The sequence below is a fragment of the Bactrocera tryoni genome, chromosome 4 (assembly GCF_016617805.1).
Source record: "Bactrocera tryoni isolate S06 chromosome 4, CSIRO_BtryS06_freeze2, whole genome shotgun sequence".
Taxonomy (NCBI): Eukaryota; Metazoa; Arthropoda; class Insecta; order Diptera; family Tephritidae; genus Bactrocera; species Bactrocera tryoni.
This window is the reverse complement of record NC_052502.1, coordinates 50,662,004-50,681,672: the sequence shown is the minus strand read 5'-3', so window position 1 is coordinate 50,681,672 and position 19,669 is coordinate 50,662,004. Positions and strand designations below refer to the sequence as shown.

Genomic DNA, 19,669 nt, shown 5'->3' with positions numbered 1-19,669 from the left:
TAAATTCCACCCATTTTAAAACGATATTAGAGGGTTTGACTAAGTTTATACCATTGAAGCATTGTAAATATATTTTTGGCACACGGTTATTTATTTTATTTTTTAAGAATAAAAACTTTTGAAGAAAATGTGCTTTCCACCCGAACTGAGACTAAATGACTTATGAATTTAAATTTTAGATAAAATAAATAAACATATTTAAAGTTAATTTATATTATCTTGAACTAAACTCTTACAAAATAATCTTTTCTTATTAAATAATATCAGGTGAGAACTCCGCAAAAGAAGATATTTGTAACAAATGTACATTTGTTGTACTTGGCGACTCTATTTGGAGGTTCTGAAAACTTTATTATTTTAACTTTTTTTAAAAAATTTCTCGTCAACATTGTTTATTATATCTATTTTTGTTTTTTTTTTTTTTTTTTTTATTATAATACTCTCGTATCATGTTGCTACAGAGTATGTATATTAGCCTATCGGTTGTACGTAACACCTAAAACTAAGCGATATAGATATAGGGTTATTTATAGGTTGTCAAAAAAGCAGTACCCGCCGGGGGAAGTAGAGGAAGAGGAAGACCTCCACTCCGTTGGAAGGACCAAGTGGAGAAGGACCTGGCTTCGCTTGGAATATCCAATTGGCGCCACGTAGCGAAAAGAAGAAACGACTGGCGCGCTGTTGTTAACTCGGCTATAATCGCTTAAGCGGTTTCTACGACAATTAAGAAGAAGATCTATACTATACTGAAATGAAAGGATAACCCTTCTATTATGAACTGAATGTCCCTTCCTTGTTTGTTTTTTTTTTTATAATTTTTTTTGATTTCCTTTTACACCCGTGTTAAAGTATGATTTTTTAGGGCGCCCTGTTGTAATATAATAATATACGTAGATTATACTTTATATTTCGCGATTTGGCAAGCTTAGTGTTGCAATCTGACAAGTCACGACTATATCATAAAATTTGATATTTTTAGTGACCTGAAATATTCATCTCGCCCAAGAAATGGAAATTTTCCCGCAATTATTTCTTATAACTTCCGGCTCAGCAACAGTGTATCGATGATGTTTATTGGTGACATGGTGAATTCGATAAATTCTTAGATCACTCCAAGACGAACTTTGTGAAGGTAAATCAGTGTACGCAAAATGTTATTACAAGAATGTCAAGTGGCATATCCCAAGAGTTAGACAACCATAAAAATGAGTGGGACTAACAAACATTAAATATTGCATGAACATTTGACTGTAAAATAATTGTTAACGTTGGATTCCAAACAAATTTTTCAATCGCTCGAAAACGGCTTGTATCTTTTGGTCGAAAGAAATATAAAACAAGTAAGGAAGGCTAAGTTCGGGTGTCACCCAACATTTTATACTCTCGAATGATAAAGTGATAATCGAGATTTCATTATACGTCATTTACATATTTTTCAAATACCGTATTTTTGTAAAGTTTTATTCCGCTATCATCATTGGTTCCTAATGTATATACTCGTATTATACAGAAAAGGCATCCGATGGAATTCAAAATAGCGTTATATTGGAAGAAGGCGTGCTTGTGAACCGATTTCACCCATATTTCGTACATGTCATCAGGGTGTTAAGAAAATATTACATACCAAGTTTCATTGAAATCGGTAGAATTGTTCCTGAGATATGGTTTTTGATCCATAACTGGGCGACGCCACGCCCATTTTCAATTAAAAAAAAAAGCATGGGTGCAGCTTCCTTCTGCCATTTCTTCCGTAAAATTTAGTGTTTCTGACGTTTTTTGTTAGTCGGTTAACGCACTTTTAGTGATTTTCAACATAACCTTTTTATGGGAGGTGGGCGAGGTTATTATCCGATTTCTTCCATTTTTGAACTGTATATGGAAATGCCTGAAGGAAACGACTCCATAGAATTTGGTTGACATAGCTGTAGTAGTTTCCGAGATATGTACAAAAAACTTAGTAGGGGGCGGGGCCACCCTCACTTTTCCAAAAAAAGTACGTCCAAATATGTCCCTTCATAATGCGATCCTTTGTGCCAAATTTCACTTTAATATCTTTCTTTATGGCTTAGTTATGACACTTTATAGGTTTTCGGTTTCCGCCATTTTGTGGGCGTGGCAGCGGGCCGATTTTGACGGACGGACAGACGGACGGACAGACGGACGGACGGACGGACAGACGGACGGACGGACGGACAGACGGACAGACAGACATCCGGATTTCGACTCTACTCGTCACCCTGATCACTTTGGTATACATAAGCCTATATCTGACTCTTTTAGTTTTAGGACTTACAAACAACCGTTATGTGAACAAAACTATAATACTCTCCTTAGCAACATTGTTGCGAGAGTATAAAAATACGATAGCGGTAAATACGTATTTGACATTACGACAGGTGATGAATCGTGGATATATGCGATTGAAGCCGAAAGTAAACTTCAGTCAGCTCCGTGAGTGATGAGCCGAATCCAAGAAAACTTATTCGTACACGAAGCACTTTCAAGCAAATAGTATACTCTGAGAGGTATACAATCATTTGTTTGTCAGTTGTCATTCAAGAAATCAAAAAAACCAACGGCCGGAGACTGATCACTCTTCACCACCGCATCCATTTAATAAGTTATACACCGCATAGTCCTAACCTGGCACCTAATGACTATTTTTAAATCTCGTACATATAAAATAAACTAAGAGGTCAATGTTTTCGTGATCAGATTGTTGATTAATATTTATTTATGTTCTTCAATATAGAAATATAAAAGACTATCCTAGTATCAAATATACCTCTATTTAATTTTTCGTACACATTTTGCTTAAATAACTAAATTTTTCAAAAAAACTGTAGTGGTTACAAAACATCAAAATTATGGAATTCAGATAAGATTTTATTAAGTTATAGTTTGGTTATGCCTTCTTCTTCTTAAAAATGAAAAAAATCCTTCAAGGGTTGAGAAAGCGAGTGGGAAAAGCTAAAATTCCTTTTAGGTATTGTGAAGTTCAACTAAGAAGTGAAATATGTGTTCTGTTGGAGAGTTCCCGCTTGCGTTTGTTTGAAACTGTTTTAGAGTATCACATTTTCATATATACCTTTAAAGTCGCTTAATTTTTAACCAACCTCGCTGGAGTAGAAAAACGAAACGTTGCTATTAGGTCTACAACTTTGCTTCTGCCGTTTTTTTTTTGTAAATTTAAGGCTTTATTGTATGAAAACGGTCCAAAAGTGTCTTCCCTTATTCCCTCAAAAAGCACGAAATGCTTTTTTTTTGCTTCTCTCTTAGAAGAATCTCATATGATGCAGATAGAGTTCTCAAGGTCTCAATCTTACCCAAGTGTTATAATTCATATTAATTCAACATTAGATGGAATAAATAACTCGATATCCTTTTCACTTTCATTAAAAATTATCATTCTCATAAATATGTGAGCGTGCATGTACTTTAATCTTCAGAGATTACTTTCTATAAAATCGTCCATAAGAGGATGATGCCTTTACCCTCTCTTCGTTAATATTAGCCAGTGGAAATATTTCAACGAATGCAAAATCCTAATTCTAAATATAAATGTGCCACGTAAGACGAAAATGAAATCACCGAATTCTGAAAATTTATTTTTAGCACGAAAAAAGAATTCAATTCTATTTTCACTGGAAATACCTTTTTAAAAATAAACTCATTGGATATGATAGCAAACACAACTTCTTATATGCATATGTATAAGTGTATGTGAGCCAATTATTTATATCTCCAACAACAAATACTACGATTGATGAAAGCATCCCCAAATAAAGAATGTAATATCCAACTGTGTACTCTTCAACTGTGATGGCTGGCAAGGACAGCAACTTCTTATCATTTAGACATCCACAACTCAAGTGCAGGAAATAAATATTTATAAATGTATACATAAATTATTTTCAATCTGATAATCAATAGTGTTAAGTGAGTTTTATTTGCAGCAAAATTAATGCATGTATTCAGGCGCACACGCACCAACACATTCAATCATAAATACAAACCAGAGGAAGGAATGTTAGGAGGTTAGAAAAAGTCGGTTAGCAACAGCCTTGAATTTATATCGTGAAATATATGTAAACATATATACATATATAAGGAAATATGCATCTACAAATATAAAGATGTATAATGTTTGTATATAGTCTAAGTATATAAGGCTCGTAAACGTGCTGACACACAATTACTTTCTTTCCTCGAAATTTTGCAAAACAAAAGTGAGTTGAAATTTGTTTGTTTGTGTACTGTAATCATGTCAGATGAGTAGACAAATGTGTGTGCTTAGGAGCTAAAACAAAAAAGTATACATATATACATATATTAAACCAAATATATGGGAAGTATAATCAAAAAGTTTACGTATTTAAATGATTTTATTGGTACGTACACGAGTGCATATTAATTTTATAACAACTCATTAGAATTACATGCGTTACACAGTGACTCAAAATACTGTGTACGGAATATAAGGCGGTTTATTGCTATGTAAAGGGATCAAAGTGGATCTTACTACTCTTACTTTTGAATCTTACTTCCGAAGCCAATATTTAGAAAACTATTCCGCTCGCAAATTAAAAGAGAACGAATGTTAAATATACATGTTTGTCAGGTAATGATTGAAGTATTTAGGATTTTTGATATTAATTTCGAGTTTTTAAGCCACTGTGAAATAAAAATTTACTCACAAAAACAACAATTTTGTTTTTGAGAGGACACCACTTTGTTAAAAATAGAAATTTTGACTAGTTCTGTATTGATTTATTGTTATAACAAATTGTTTCGGTTTAGGGACTTAAGATTGGACTTAGTTTTAAGCGGAAAAATCTTTCTCACCGCTCAACAACTTTTTTCGGAAGTCCTTTTGGAGATTCAAAATCGATTTTTTTCTAGCTTGCATGTGGATATACTAAATGAAAAATAAATGTCGGAACCTCTTCCGTGAAGAGAACTTTATGCAACTCCAATATGGGTAGAAGAAAATATCCCAAGTTCATTTAAACACATAATTATAGGTTCTATGTATTGCATATCGGCAGCAAAGTAGCACCAAGCTTGCAGGGAGGCTTATACTTATCTGCTTTCTTTATGTAGTATATTAGTATTAGTACTCAAGTAATAAGATATTGAAGCAAAACTCACCGTCTATACACTTACTCACCTATAATAAAACAATAACAATATCGATTGAATTTTTCGAACAATTCGACAACCACTTCATTTAGATATTAAAAGATAATTGAGAAGAAATAAAATTAATATCGATGTAAGAAATGCTTTATGATCAGGAAAGTCTTTTAACGAAACACTAACCCAGTTGTCTCAAAAGGCTATCTGTTAGACGTTAGACAATGCTGTTACTGAAGTTTTGTTACCATCGAAGAATTGACTTAATTTGCACGGAAAATATGGAATTAGTCTTTAAAGTCTTCGTTATTTCAAAGCAAAAACAAAAGTAGCGTGTATTACTATTATATTTGAGGAGTAATCTGATATCTATTCTATCATAAAGTTATTTTTTTACAAATTGTCGAAGAAACTTACCAGTTTCAGTATTTCAAAATTATTTTCGCCGCGAAAAAAACACACACACAAATAATTTAAATGTTGGAAGAAAAGCCCTTGTTAATTAACTAGTATAATTCCCTACGGTAAAATTTGATTAGACGAGCTGAGTTCTATCTTATTAGCTTCGGATTAAAACTAAAAATAGTCTCTATGATCTATGATAAGAGTAATGATGATGAAAATCTATGACTAATTGTCTTCCAGGAAAATAGTTAAGAAAGTATGCCTTAAGACTTTATACGGGCTACAAGTCGAACTACGAAAACGACTAAAACCTCGGTTTGGTAAGCAGTTGGTCATCTGAATCCATTGAATTCACAGGTACAGTACAAAATTTTCCCGTGCCAATGACACAAAGAAGTGCCCATGGTGTCGAGAATATGGCATCAATTGAGGAAGACCCAAATAAATACATACCACGCGTCAGTCTCAAGCGTTGGGCATCTCTGGGACGTCGTTGTGGCGAATTTTCCTAAAAGATCTTGGCTTACATCCTTACAAGATCTTATACACACAAGAACTGAAGCCGCTTGACCACCGGAATAGTCGTATGTTCGTGAGTTGGGCTGTGCAACAACTTGAAAAATTATCTTCAGCGATGAGGCTCATATCTGGCTGAATGGCTTCGTCAATGAGTAAAATATGCGTTGTTGGTCAGGCAGTAATCCCCACGGACTCCACGAGTCACCTTTACATCCCGAAAAAGTTTAGTGCGCTTTATGGACTTGGACAATATGTGATTCTAAAAGGACGGCACTACAAGCTACAAAGCATTTGGTGAACGTGTTATATCACGAAATGGCCCAGTCAATTGGCCACCTCGGTCGTGTGATTTGACTCAGTTAGACTATTTTCTGTGGGGCTACGTAAAGTCTATGGTCTATGCCAACAAGCCAGTGACGATTAATAAACTTCGCACGAATATCGAACGTGAAATTGCAGCAGTATCGGCCGAATTATGCTTGAAAACCGTCGAAAATTGTGTTCAGCGTCTAGACTTCTGTAATCATGCCCATGGTAGCCATGCAAAAGAAGTCGAGTTCCATACATAATGTCATCGAATGTACTTTCACGGGAATAAAGAATTTCATTGTTATTCTAAACCATTTTATTTAAAAACTTTTAACATTTGTTTTGTAGTGCTTTTATGGAAGACACGTTATAAGCATTTAGACATGACCTTCTGTATATACGCGAACGAGCCCTCAAATTCGTGTAAAAAAACAATCGCCGAAGAATCAAAATAAAAATATTTTTATACCATTTTAATCTAAAAAAATGCACCTGAAAGGGTATTAGAAGGTATTTTTTATTTTGGTTTGGATTTTTGGTTTATTTGCGATAAAATATGAGACACACTGTACGCGGTGATGCTTATTCGAGTGTTCGCAATGGTATCAAAATTTTATTAATGTCGTACGAATAAACATGAGGAACAATAAAAAAATACAACAACAAGCGATCATTGCATACGGAAGCCAGTACTTGAGTAAGCCGGAAAAGTAAATGCTACTCACACCAACGAAAAAAGGAGACGATGGAGAGTGGAATAAAAAATAAAAAAATAAAAATGAAATAAAAGAAACGCAAAGAATAAACAAAAGTTCGTTAACAATGGCAAACTGATAAGCATAACTTACGCTGCAGTGGCATGTGCAGAGTGATAACGGTATAACGCCTTCGGAAAAACTTCGCTATACAACAACCTCGATTAAGGTCACACTATATGTATGTACTTGCTATATACAGACATGTAGGTAAGCAGGTGCTTTGGTATAAAAAAGACTGCGCGCGTGGATGTGTGTATGTGTGGGTGTATTATTGGCAAAAGTTTAGCTTCGAAATGAGCCATACATTTGAGGCACGCAGACAGACACACAAGAAGTAGAATGTTTTCCGTATTTTTTGCTCATATTTTTATAACTTCCTCTTGTTGGGAATTCTTTTGTTTTGCACATGAATTGAGTTATTCAATCAAAAAAGGAAAATTGGGCAAAATTCATTTATAAAAACAAAAATAAAAACGAACTCATTTTGATCGGCCTTTGCAGGCAAATGTCAGTTTGAAACGAGTTTTTTTATTTTACTTTGCTTTGCTTTATTTTTTACCATTAATACACACATACATGTGCACATATACTTAAGTGTATGATGGTAGATAATTTTGTAATAAATAAATGTAATAAAAACTTCTGTAATCAATTTCAATTTTAATGTTTTTCATTCGTCTCTTCTTCAATTTCTTTCATTGCGTGTGCGAATCCTTATAGTTTTTGTATTTCATGGTGTGATTAGAGCTTAAATTTAATGCCATAAGATGAATATATGTCGGCAATTTTTTAAAAGAGCATTTAATGCCATAGTTCTCATTTAACAGAGCGATTTATCAAACAAAGCTGAAACAGCCATACATTTTTACAAGCTACTGATTAACTTAAGTAATCTACTAACTGCAGAAGAATACAGATAATGGAGGAAAATTTTAAACATATTTTTGTTGAATAGAAAAAGAAATATCATTGACTTATTATGCGAGGTTCGGAGAAATCCCAGATAAACAAACTGGGATATTTATAGGCACATACTATTAGCCAAAAGAATTTGACCTTGCGTGTATAACTCGCATCCAGAGCTTGAAATGGGCGTAACTGTATTTACGAATGCCTACTACATAGGCCCAACGTTGCGACTCAAGCACTAAACGAAACAGCCTGGTGGAACAAGGCGCTTGGGTCTTGCAGACCCAAAGTACGGGAATGCTTCAACTGGGTCAAGCACAAAGCGAGGACTCTTGAAACGAATTTAAAGATCTCCTAAGGGACAACAATAAGTTGAAGTCCAGGACAAAACAAGAAATCTGGAAGAACTTTTGTAGTGGCGAGACTTAGAAAACCATTTCCCTAAAGCCTCACCTCGCCCGCTCTAATTCACAAACGTTGCGGAGGGTGGACAGAAAACGGCCGGTAATCATTAGAAGAACTAGTCAGTGTGCACTGTTCCGGCTGTAGGGACGCGGTAGGTCCTAGGTATGAAAGGAGTAGTGCGGTAAACTTTCCCGAACAGATCTTTTCGGAGAATAAAATAAAATGTGCAATCCGCTCACTCGACCCATACAAATCTCCTGGAATAAAAGATAAACTTTTAATTAACTACATTTGATTAATGCTGAAAACGCTAGAAAAAATATCTTGGGCATGCATATTAGGGCCACATCGTCTCTTAGAAACTTATCCAAGGCGCAGCACGCATATACAAAAGACAGATCAGTAGAGACTGCACCCCATGGATTGGTATTTAATATCGAAAGGGCTCTTGAATATAAGGAATACGCTCTTGGAGCACTTCAGGACATTTATGGAGCGTTCAACAACGTCTATTCTGAATAGTATCCTGTCAATAGGTGTTGATCCCGCTATACAACACTGGACCAGAAGGAGAAAGGAGAATGTAACGACGCTAGAACGATCAAGGAAATCTGTAGAGGTACTCCGTAAGGTGAATTGCTATTTCCGTTTCTTTGGACAATAGTGGTTAATAAACTGCTAAGAGCTTGGATGGCTAAGACCCTAAGATAGTGGCATATGTGGACGACATTGGAGTCTTAATAACGGGTAAGTGTCTAAGGACAATTAGCAGTATTCTGACCACCACTCTCAATACAGTAAATGGGAAACAACTCTGTTACCTTCTAGATCACCTGCGAATATTTGGAATGTACTCAATCCTATTTTGCTTAATAACAATTATATTAAATTATTTGAATTAAAAAATCCAAAGCTTCCTTTTGTTGCAATGCTGATTTTAGAACGGTATCTTGCCGTGACCAGGATTCGGCCACAACGTAGGGTTCTAACCACTAGACGATCACGGCTGCTGGACACTTGTTATCGTAATCTAACTATTAAAAAGTAATTTAAATCATAACAACAACAGAAATATGACTCAACACAAGATAACTATGTTACGAAAACCCTAGCGTTAGCAACAAAGAAATATCAGTGATTGAAAAGTATAAAAAATTGTAAGATACTTGACCTAGAAAATTTACAAACTACTTGTCATTTCGAAGCCAAAATCTGCATTTCTTTGCAGAAGACAGACAAGTCAATGTAGTTATACATTCATTATCATAAGACTAAGGCCTAAAAAGAAGGCTTCATAACAAAAAATCATAACATTCAAATATCATAACAACGAGGAAGCTTTTGTAATACAAATTCGCTCAAATAATGGTCTTAAGGTAGGCCGTCTCTTACCCAAGAATTCGAGATTGAAATCGGGCCATAAATTTGCAAGCCTTCAGCTACCACCTATGTGAATCCTTGTGACTAACGTATGACTGACTTTCTACTCAATATGACGACCCATCTTTAGGGTCCAGTATTGAATATTTCTTATTATCTAAGATAATACTTTTATGATAGCATGGCCTTGCACTAAAATTGGGTAAACTCTGGACAGTACTTCTTCCATAGAGCCAGCGTACAAATTTTCGAGAAATCGATGGACTTTAAGTTATATATAACGGTCAGTATTGGGTAAATTTGACTCAAAGGGCATATTTTCCTGATAACAATGTACCGTACAACTACCTGTAATACAATAATTTCTGATTGGCTTTATACCGTACTTATCGGTCAATACTTAAGAACATATAATAACGTAAAATAAGGCCCAGATCCTACATTATAAACATAACTAAATCGAAAATTTAATTGGAGTACTACGGGCCTACTAATGGCGTAAAGGCGGCCCCCTGCGTTTTGACGCTTCTGCCTTCGCTTTTTCAACCAAATCAAAAATGACAGTTCTCGCTTTTTATATCTAAACAATATTACATGCAACACAATCACACTTAATCATCAATTACCTGTGAAGAGAATAACAACCACATCGAATTCCATCAAAGCACTAATAGTTTAATGGCCATGTTAACAACTCTGACCAAAAGCAGCAAGCTTATAAATTAATTGCAACCCACAAGCGACTACTGATACAGAATTAAATATTCACAAACATTGTTAATCAAATTAATTACTCGTCGCTACCTCTTCAAACACTTTCATGCATATAAACACAAAAGCAAATTTCTTCGAGTAACTGCCAATTTTCCTTCTGTTAATGAATACGTGCTGGCAAACACGCCTGTCATATTTCATAAACGTTTTGAAAAGGACGAGCTTTAACCCCCGGTGACCAATTTTCGGATGCCTTTAATTAATTTCGGTTTTGATATTCCTTACAGGTGACTTTGTAGTGCTTCTTCATCAAATTTAGGTTGAGCAGTTAATGGATGAGATGAATTGCGTAGACATTTACTCGTATAGTAGCTTTGAGTTGTGGCAAATCAAGGTGCAGCGTGGAGAAGCTGTGAAACCGTGAATGTGTATGTAGAAAGGTCACTCAAATGAAATGATATGAATTTAAATTTGCTATTAACTGTGAAGTTTGTAGTTATTAAGTCGAAAATTAACTAAAACAACAAATTTTCAATTTACAAACACATAATTTCAATTAATAAAATATCTGATAATTGAAAAAATTAAAATAACAAAATTGAAAATAATTGCACAGCTTCCATCAATTGAAATGTTCTATTTGGAATGGTACATTGCCGTGACCAGGATTCGAACCTGGGTTACTACGGCCACAACGTAGGGTCCTAACCACTAGACGATCACGGCTGTTGGACGCTTATTTTCGTGCTCTATTCAAATGCAATTCAAAGCCAACAAAAATATAAATCAACGTAAGATAATTACTTTATTAAAACGCTAACGAACAATGTACGAAAAATGGGCGAAACGGTAAGTAAAAAGCTGAAAATGGTGCAAGTTAACAACAAAGCAAAATTAACCATTGAAAAATAGATCAAACTAAGTGAGATACAATCAGAAAAAGCTTATGAAATAATGATATGGCTATGATGAGTATACAGGGGGCACTAACGCTAACGTTCGACAAAAATTTAATAACGTTGACTTTTGCTATTTGATGTGCAATAAATTTCTCTTGGACGTATGATTTGAAAAACTGTGACATTATCTGCCAAACTCTTCGTGTCGAAATCGTCAAGTTTCCATCGAGATGCTTGAAAAAGGAAAGTCCAGTGAAAGCGACATTTTCATTTATGTTTTAATAAAAAAAATGGCCGAAATAAAATGGAAAGGGCCAATTTAAACAGATACACATATATACAAAGGGTGATCCATTTCGAGGTACCATACTTTTTTAAAGAAAAACCACAGAAACTTCAAATTTAATGGCGAGAATTTATCATCATTCGAAAGAACATTCTTAGGCATTTATTTCTTGAAGATTATCTCTTTCAAATGTTGGCCGCCGCTACGTCTCAGATGGTACATCCGTTGAGTCCAATTTCTAATGACTTGTTCGAGCATTTCGACTGCTAACTGGCGAATCGAAGCGGGATTGTTGGCATACACTTTAGACTTTACATATCCCCACAGAAAAAAGTCTGACGGTGTGATATCACACGATCTTGGTGGCCAATCGACCGGCCTAAAACGTGAAATTATCTGCTCACCGAAGTGATCTCTCAAATTGATTGATTGATGCGATGTGTGGAAAGTGGCGCTGTCTTATTGTAAAAAAATGTCGCCAAGATCACGAGCTTCAATTTCAGGCATCAAATAGTCGGTTATCATGCCGCGATAACGGTCGCCATTGTCGATTACGTTCTCACCGGCATCAGTTTTGAAGAAATATGGATCGATGATTCCATAGGCTCAAAAACCACACCAAACCGTTATTTTTTGTGGATGAAATCGCAGCTCTTAAATCTCTTCAGTTAGTTCTTCGTCTGAAATGCGGCAATTTTATTTGTTTACGTACCCATTGAGTTAGAAATGGACCGCATCGCTGAACAAAATTTGGCTCGAAAACGTCGGATTTTCTAGAAACTTTTCAAGAGCCCATAGTGATGCGATATCGCTTAGGACGGTCGAGCGGCTTCAGTTGTTACACAAGCTGTATTCCACACGCCAGTCCACGTTGCTGCGAACGGCGCAAAATCGACTCTCAGCAGAGACACCGTGACCAACAAGTTCGGTATATGCGACTGGATGAGGGGATATACAGAAATCGACCATCCTTGGCTGAGAGTTGTGACATGTCAATCACTTTGTTTCATTTAATATGATGGAATTCAAAATGTTATTATATGGAAAGTAGGCGTGATCGTCCGTTATCTGTTAGACAGTTACTACTGCATAGTTAATATTTTCGAATAGAGCTTTATATTGAGAGTCGGGGTGGTTATTATCCATTTTTTTCACATTTTCCCACCGTACGCTGAAATGGTAAAAGATATTTTGCGCGTTCGCACAAATGATGTACTTGCGAACGAGAGCTTTTCGAAATGCTTTGAGGACTTGAAAAACCGTTGACACAAATTCATTACGTGTATGAATATAAACTTATTTTGAAGTTGTCAAATTTACTCGATATTACTGATTTAATTTTTTTATCCAATTTTTTATTTTTTTTTTTTAATCGTATTTGCATACCCCTTCACTTGTATAGCAAATAGTCTTCAGTGTTTACACTTTCGCTAATGTTAATGACAGCAAAATTTACTACAATTTCGACATTTATGAGCGTAAAAACACAAGTGTCAAGCAAATAACTGCAGGCAATTTCAACTTGTTCAACTACTATTTGCCCTGATACATATGTATATCTATGGCCGATATTATTTATACAAATCTTTATGGACATGTACTTAAACTAAAAGTTCACAAAAGAAATGGGAACAACGGTAGCCCAGGGCTAATATTACTACTTTTACTTACGTAATAAATATTGTTGAGTTTTGTTTACTTCTATCGAGCAACTTCAGTGGCAGGGAAGTGGCTACATATTGCTTTCCAGTTGATTTATAAATTATTTTTGTAATAATTGTGGGGATTTACACATTTGAAGGGAGATTAAATGGAAGCAAAATTTAATAATCCCATTTTGAATGATATCAGTTTATGACTCTCCAGTGAATAACGCAAATAGTTACAAAAATTTAGGAAAATAGTAAGTATTTAAAGTATAGTTCGTCGCTACTTAGATGTTTTATTTTATATATTTTTTTTGAGATTTGTGGTAACTTCTTGAATATTAAAATAAAATTTTTTTGATTCTAAAAACAATAATAAATATAATAACGAAAGGAATATGGAAATCCTAGGTTTTATTTTTTATAAATTTAACACTTTTTTGTTTGTGTTATAATATTGAAGTTTTAAAAATTACATGTCACGTTGTCTGTCCGTGATGGACTCTTGTACTACTGAACCGATTTTAGCAAAATTTAGCACACTATGTTCAGCTTAGAAGATGGTATAGTAAAAGAAATAGATAAATAAAAAATACAGTCAAAGCTCTATTAAATGGAGGTTCTATTAAGCGGACATCTCCATTAACCATGCACATTGGCCGGTCCCACAATTAGTTGATGTTTATTAAGTACAATCTATTAAGCGGACAACTCTATTAACTGAACAGAAAGGCTGTTTGATTGCAGATTGAGAAAAATTCGTCATTTTTTAATCAAATTTATTTGTACGAGCATATTCAAAATTAAATTTCAAGTACAATCCCTTGGATTTTTATACCGACAAAAACGTTTAAAATAGTTTATTATATGAAAAATAGTATAAAATATATACCACAGTAATGCGTGGTCGGATCCACTAGTACCATATACATATCTATAAATTATTTTAAGCAATATTAATAGGTGTACTATCAAATCATGCTATAGAAATTCTAACTGATTTATAGAAAATAATGTAATTGGTCCACATTTCGAGTTTTCCATTGTGATAATGTTGGAAGAAATTATTCCTCTGATCAAATACATTTTAAAGTATACTGCTTTTGAATGGACTTCTAAGACACATCTAAAACTAAAAGCAATGAGTACTACAAATCGTCTTTTAAAAATAATTTGAATTTAGATTAAGAATATAATTCATTTACATTTAGTCTGGTTACCAGAATAAAAAGCTTTCAGCTGAGCACAACCTACCTCATTCGACGAAACCTTAATTTTTAGAGCACTAAGATTTCTTTGTTGTAATTTAGAAATGAATATTAGCAGAAATTTGATTTATGCAATATTATTCGATTAGATGAATTATTTCTAAGAGGAAAATTATTCAAGTCAAATACTCGCTATTCTTTGAATTGTTGAAAATTTCGTGTCTTCCTTTTCATTACATAATGTTCATGTTCCAATAAGACCAAAAACCGCTCGAAGTAATGGAAATATTGCTGCCGTTCATACAACTCTTGCTGAAGACCGCAATTTCTCGATTCCAATACGTTCTCAAGAATTGGGATTGTCTCAAATCACAATCTGGCGGATTTTGAGAAAGGATTTTGGCTTGCTTTCGTATAGAATTGTTCTCATTCAAGATCTGAAGTCATTGGACTACCACAACCGTCGTGAATTTGCTGATTTTGCCTCAGTACAACTTGAAAACGATAATGATTTCAACTTCTCCGATGAGGCTCACTTTCAGCTAAGTGGTGTGGTAAATAAACCAAACTGTCGAATCTGGTGCAAAGAAAATCCAAAAATTTTTCATATATAACCTTTATATTCACCTAAGCTGACAGTTTGGTTTGGATTTAGGTTTGGTGGAAGCATCGAACCGTACTTCCTACGAAATGAAGCTGGTGACACAGTTACTGTCAATGAGAGCAGTATAGGTTGATGATAACCAATTTTTTATGTCCGCAAATGGTAGAAGTTGAACTACACAATATCTGCTTCCACCAAAATGAGGCTACGTGAAACACAGCAGAAACGACCGAATTATTGTGAGAAAAGTTTGAAGATTCGACAATAAGTTTTGATTTAACACCATCAGACTACTTTTTGTGGGGTTATTAGAAGTCTTTGGTCTTTAGCAATAAACCAAACTCTTTTCAAACTTATGAGGTTAATATTGAACGTGCTGTTAATGACATACGACTTGATTTAGAAGAAAAAGTACACGAAAATTGGGTTCACCGAGAAGAAGTCGTGGAGGCGATTTGATGGATGTTATATTCAGAGCTTAATTATATCGATTTTATTTCACATTAATATAACATTTAAATTTTTTCACAATGAGAGTGTTTTTTTTTTTAATGAAATCATATAATTCTTATTGGAAACCCCTGCATTTTCCGCATAATGGCTTACGGTCCAAAAAAATTCATTAAGTGATAAAATGTCGACGTTTAAAATATGTTCAATTATACCCTAAATTTTGTTAATTTTTGGTCTGTCAAATGTCACAAAGTCTGTGTAATTCACAAATACAATATATTCCTAACAAAAACTTGATTCTGATCGTTCAGTGAAATGTGAAACGATCTGTATAATTTCTTCCGAGATTGCTGCATTGCCTTCGAAAATAAACAATGCCAGATTTCTTGAAGATATCTGATAAAATGATAAAGCTTTCCATACAGACACTTGATTCCAATCATTCAGTTTGTATGGCAGCTACTGTAGCATGTTGTGCGATATCGGTGGTTCCGACAAATAAGCAGTTCTGGGACAGGAAAATAGGTATGCAAAAGTATATCTCTAAACCTGAAGGATTTTCGACGTTTCCTTCTAGGTGTTACGAACTTCGTGGCATAAGTAATGAAGGGTATATTTAGAGCAAAAACCGTGGTTGGTCATTCATTGTATAGAAAACTCGATATAGATCAGAAAAAATGTATAGTTATCGAATCATCAAAAAAAAGCGCGTTTAAAGATATAATGGTAGAACTGAATAAAGTGTTCTGCACTTTAGAAGCCTGTAAGTAAAAAAGTATTTGAAATATTAATTTAAAAATTTATTGTGTTCATTTCAAAAGTATGAACTAGCAAAAAATAAAACACATTTTCTTTCCAAAATTTCACACATTGTGTAAGTCGGTGGACGTCTAATCGTGATATGTATATGGAATCCACGAAAAAGCATATTCAGAAATCGCTTACTCCACAAAGAGAAAAATAAATATTTTTCCTTCTTAAAACTGTTCTACTATAAGCCAGAACCTGGAAGAGTAATTGTACATCCCTCGTATAGGTTCCAGAAAAGTATTTTTCTCCTTGTCTGTAATTACCAATGCGGCATATCGACTCTTTAATCACAGTGGAAAGCGGCAGCCGAAACATCAAATTAGGTGAAAATAGAGAAGGAAACGCTACCGAATAGCTAATAGTCTAATGACTAATAAAGCGAAATTTGTAAGCACTATTCGATCATGGAAAAGGTGAAAAGAAATAGCAAATAGACGCCTACGCGACATTTAAATAACAAGAAAAATTCCAAATTTCTACAGTGGCCACTTAAAGTCATAGACAAACCAAATGACAGGCACTCGAAAAAATGCTTGTTCATTTAAGTGGAAGTCGCTGTTAGCCGACAGACTCACTTTCGTTTTCAGCAAGAGGGAAAGATCGACGCATGAGAAAAAATGTGAGTATGTGTATTCGTATTTACTTTGGCGCCCAAAGCCACGATGCTGTCATACAGTAAGCGTCGCCAGCGCTGAAGAGTGAACGCGTGCGCATAATAAAATGAAAATAACAAATAAATGTTGAACAGCAGACAAAGAAAGCGATCAATAAGCTAGGCAATAAAAGTTGACGAAAATAAATAATAAAAATGTGATAAAAATAAAAAAAGAAGATTAAAGTTGGAAAAAATCAGAAGCGCCAGCCGATGAAATAACCGCGCTGTCCGTAATGGACCAGTTTAGAAGGCGACGAAAACTGTGTGAAGCGCGGTTGGGCGCAGCCGGTTGTACGAGCCACACAACGAAATGAGAGCGCAAGTAAAAGTGTGAAGAAAGTTCCCAGATGCTTAAGTTTCGTAAGTTTTGGAATTTTTTCAAACCGGCAATAAGTGTTGCGACAGACGTAATTTCGGCTTAGCGGCGCGCAGACATCAAAAACGCTACGCATACAGTATTCGAACCGGCTTAAACGACCAAAGCGGCAGCACACGCTAATCAGCAGTGGGAAAGAGGGAGAGGGTGTAGGCAGAAAAACGCAAATTATTTATTTACACACACACATATACGAAATTTGCTATAATGCTGCAAGTTGTGAAGGCAAATCAGCTGGCTGTGTTGTTGCTGCTACCGCTATTTTTAGCCAGCGACGCAATCGAGCTGCTGGAGCAAGACAACAATGAACTATTGGGTAGTACAAACAAACTTAAATATTTGTAACGCTTTTTGTTTAATTTTCTTCTTCTTTCCACCTTGAAATAAAGAACTAAAGGCAACAAATGCAACGACGACAACAAATCAAACCCAAGCCAAAGCCGCAAGCGATGCGCTGCCACGGCAATATCCACCACAGTTTGGCGGCCCCTCGGGCGCTGGCGGCGGCGTTGGTGCCGGTGGCGGTTTCAACAATTTCGCTGGCTGTCCACTCTGCGATGCTTCTGTTTACAGCTATTGTTCGCAAAAAATGCTGCACGACGACTGTTGCTGTGATTTTCCAGGTAAAAAATATTATTCACGTGATGTGTTTTTAAATTCTCAAATATTTAAAGAGCTCAGTATTTTTTACTAATCGGAGTCTTAAAATTTAAATATTCTTTATTTTCAGTGGTCCAGCTCCGCCCTCCACAATGTTTCTATACTGACTGCTCACTGTTGTATGCCAAATCCTGTTATGAACACTCGCTAATCAAGAACTGTTGCTGTAATAATCCATACTGAGTTAATGCCGAAATTTAGAAAATATTTCAGGCAAAACCGTATTATTTCATAATTAAATTAAACTTATTAGTGCAATAGTCAATAAAATGAATTGTATTTATTAAATACCCTTAGCCTTTTCATTCGAAGTAGAATACGCTAGCTGAGCCATGACTCTCGTTTCGTGTTTAACCAAAATGTCGGTCACAATCAAATTGTCAGGGTGCCTTCAATTTTTTAGGAAGGAGTTTAGCGCTGAAACTATTTATTCCAAAACATTACTATACATTTTGTTGGATGGATTCATAAATTGAGTTCCTTTACGACCTCTGCGATGCCAATACGACAAAAAACTTTAAACAAACTGATTACATTTTTTTCGTTGACAAAAATCAGACAAAATTTTCGGATTGTAAACAAACAGCTGTGAAATATACAAATATACACTACTAAATATACACTAACTGACATAGGGACATCAAACTGCAGAAGAACATAAAGACAGATTATATCAACCTAGGAAAAAAATTATCAATTCGGTTGGCGCGGAATTTGATTAAAAAAATTGTTAATAACAAAAAATAAACTAAAGAAGATTTCTAAGCCGTCCAACGATGGCTCATAATATTAAAATAATTTGTTTAAGTCTTACTAAAATGATAAGGAAAATATGAAAATCAACTCCCATGGCTCTAAACCTTACAACAGTTAAGAAATACGTTATTCATAAAGGCTAAAACGGAACAAATGGTTTTTTCGGCAAAATCAATTTATTTTATTCAAAATAGTATCTTTCTGCCAGCCAGTATGCCGATGCAAGCCTTTTGAATAGCCTCTACGTCTGCATAACGCTTTCCTATCATGGGAAAATGCATTTTTCCGAAAAGGAAGAAGTTGCACGGTGCCATATCAGGTGAATAAGGGAGTGGTTATTGGTTAAAATTTGATTTTTGGTAAAATAATTGGTCACAATGATGTCTTTCGAATGTTGGATTTTGAGCAATTTTTGGTCGTCAGTCAATTTGTGCGGAATAAACCGTGCACACACCTTTCGTAAGCCCAAATGTTCGGTCAAAATGCAATAAATCGATGTTTTGGAGATGTTCAATTCCATTTCCATTAATTTCAATGATGATTTCGGCTGACTTGTTATGAATTCACGCACAGTTTCGATGGAATTTCTGGTGATCACGGATTTTGATTTTCCCACATGTTGATCGTCATTTATGTCCTCACGACCACTTTGAAAACGTTGAAATCACTCGTGCACTCTGCTATGGGAGAGGCAATCATCGCCATAAACTTGTTTCATCAATTGAAACGTTTCGGTAAAAGTTTTATCAATTTTAATACAAAATTTAATGTTAGTTCTTCG

The 19,669-nt window shown here is 34.9% G+C and overlaps 1 protein-coding gene and 1 non-coding gene across 2 annotated transcripts; one reads left to right on the top strand and one right to left on the bottom strand.

Moving 5' to 3' along the window:
- Positions 1–11,189: 11,189 nt before the first annotated feature.
- Positions 11,190–11,261, bottom strand: Trnah-gug. Its single transcript has one exon. It is a non-coding gene; the product is annotated as a tRNA-His (tRNA).
- A 6,418-nt stretch (positions 11,262–17,679) lies between these two features.
- LOC120775649 lies at positions 17,680–18,315 on the top strand. Its single transcript, XM_040105905.1, has 3 exons — positions 17,680–17,788; positions 17,862–18,095; positions 18,203–18,315. Exons 1-3 carry the CDS (start codon positions 17,680–17,682, stop codon positions 18,313–18,315), a joined length of 456 nt encoding a protein of 151 aa, XP_039961839.1.
- Positions 18,316–19,669: the final 1,354 nt, after the last annotated feature.

Bases quoted from the DNA above. Each gene is read 5' to 3' on its own strand.
- LOC120775649 (XM_040105905.1), top strand. From the start codon at position 17,680: ATGCTGCAAGTTGTGAAGGCAAATCAGCTGGCTGTGTTGTTGCTGCTA. The intron at 17,789-17,861 runs GTAGTACAAACA...CTTGAAATAAAG, and splicing joins AGACAACAATGAACTATTGG to AACTAAAGGCAACAAATGCA. The intron at 18,096-18,202 runs GTAAAAAATATT...CTTTATTTTCAG, and splicing joins CTGTTGCTGTGATTTTCCAG to TGGTCCAGCTCCGCCCTCCA.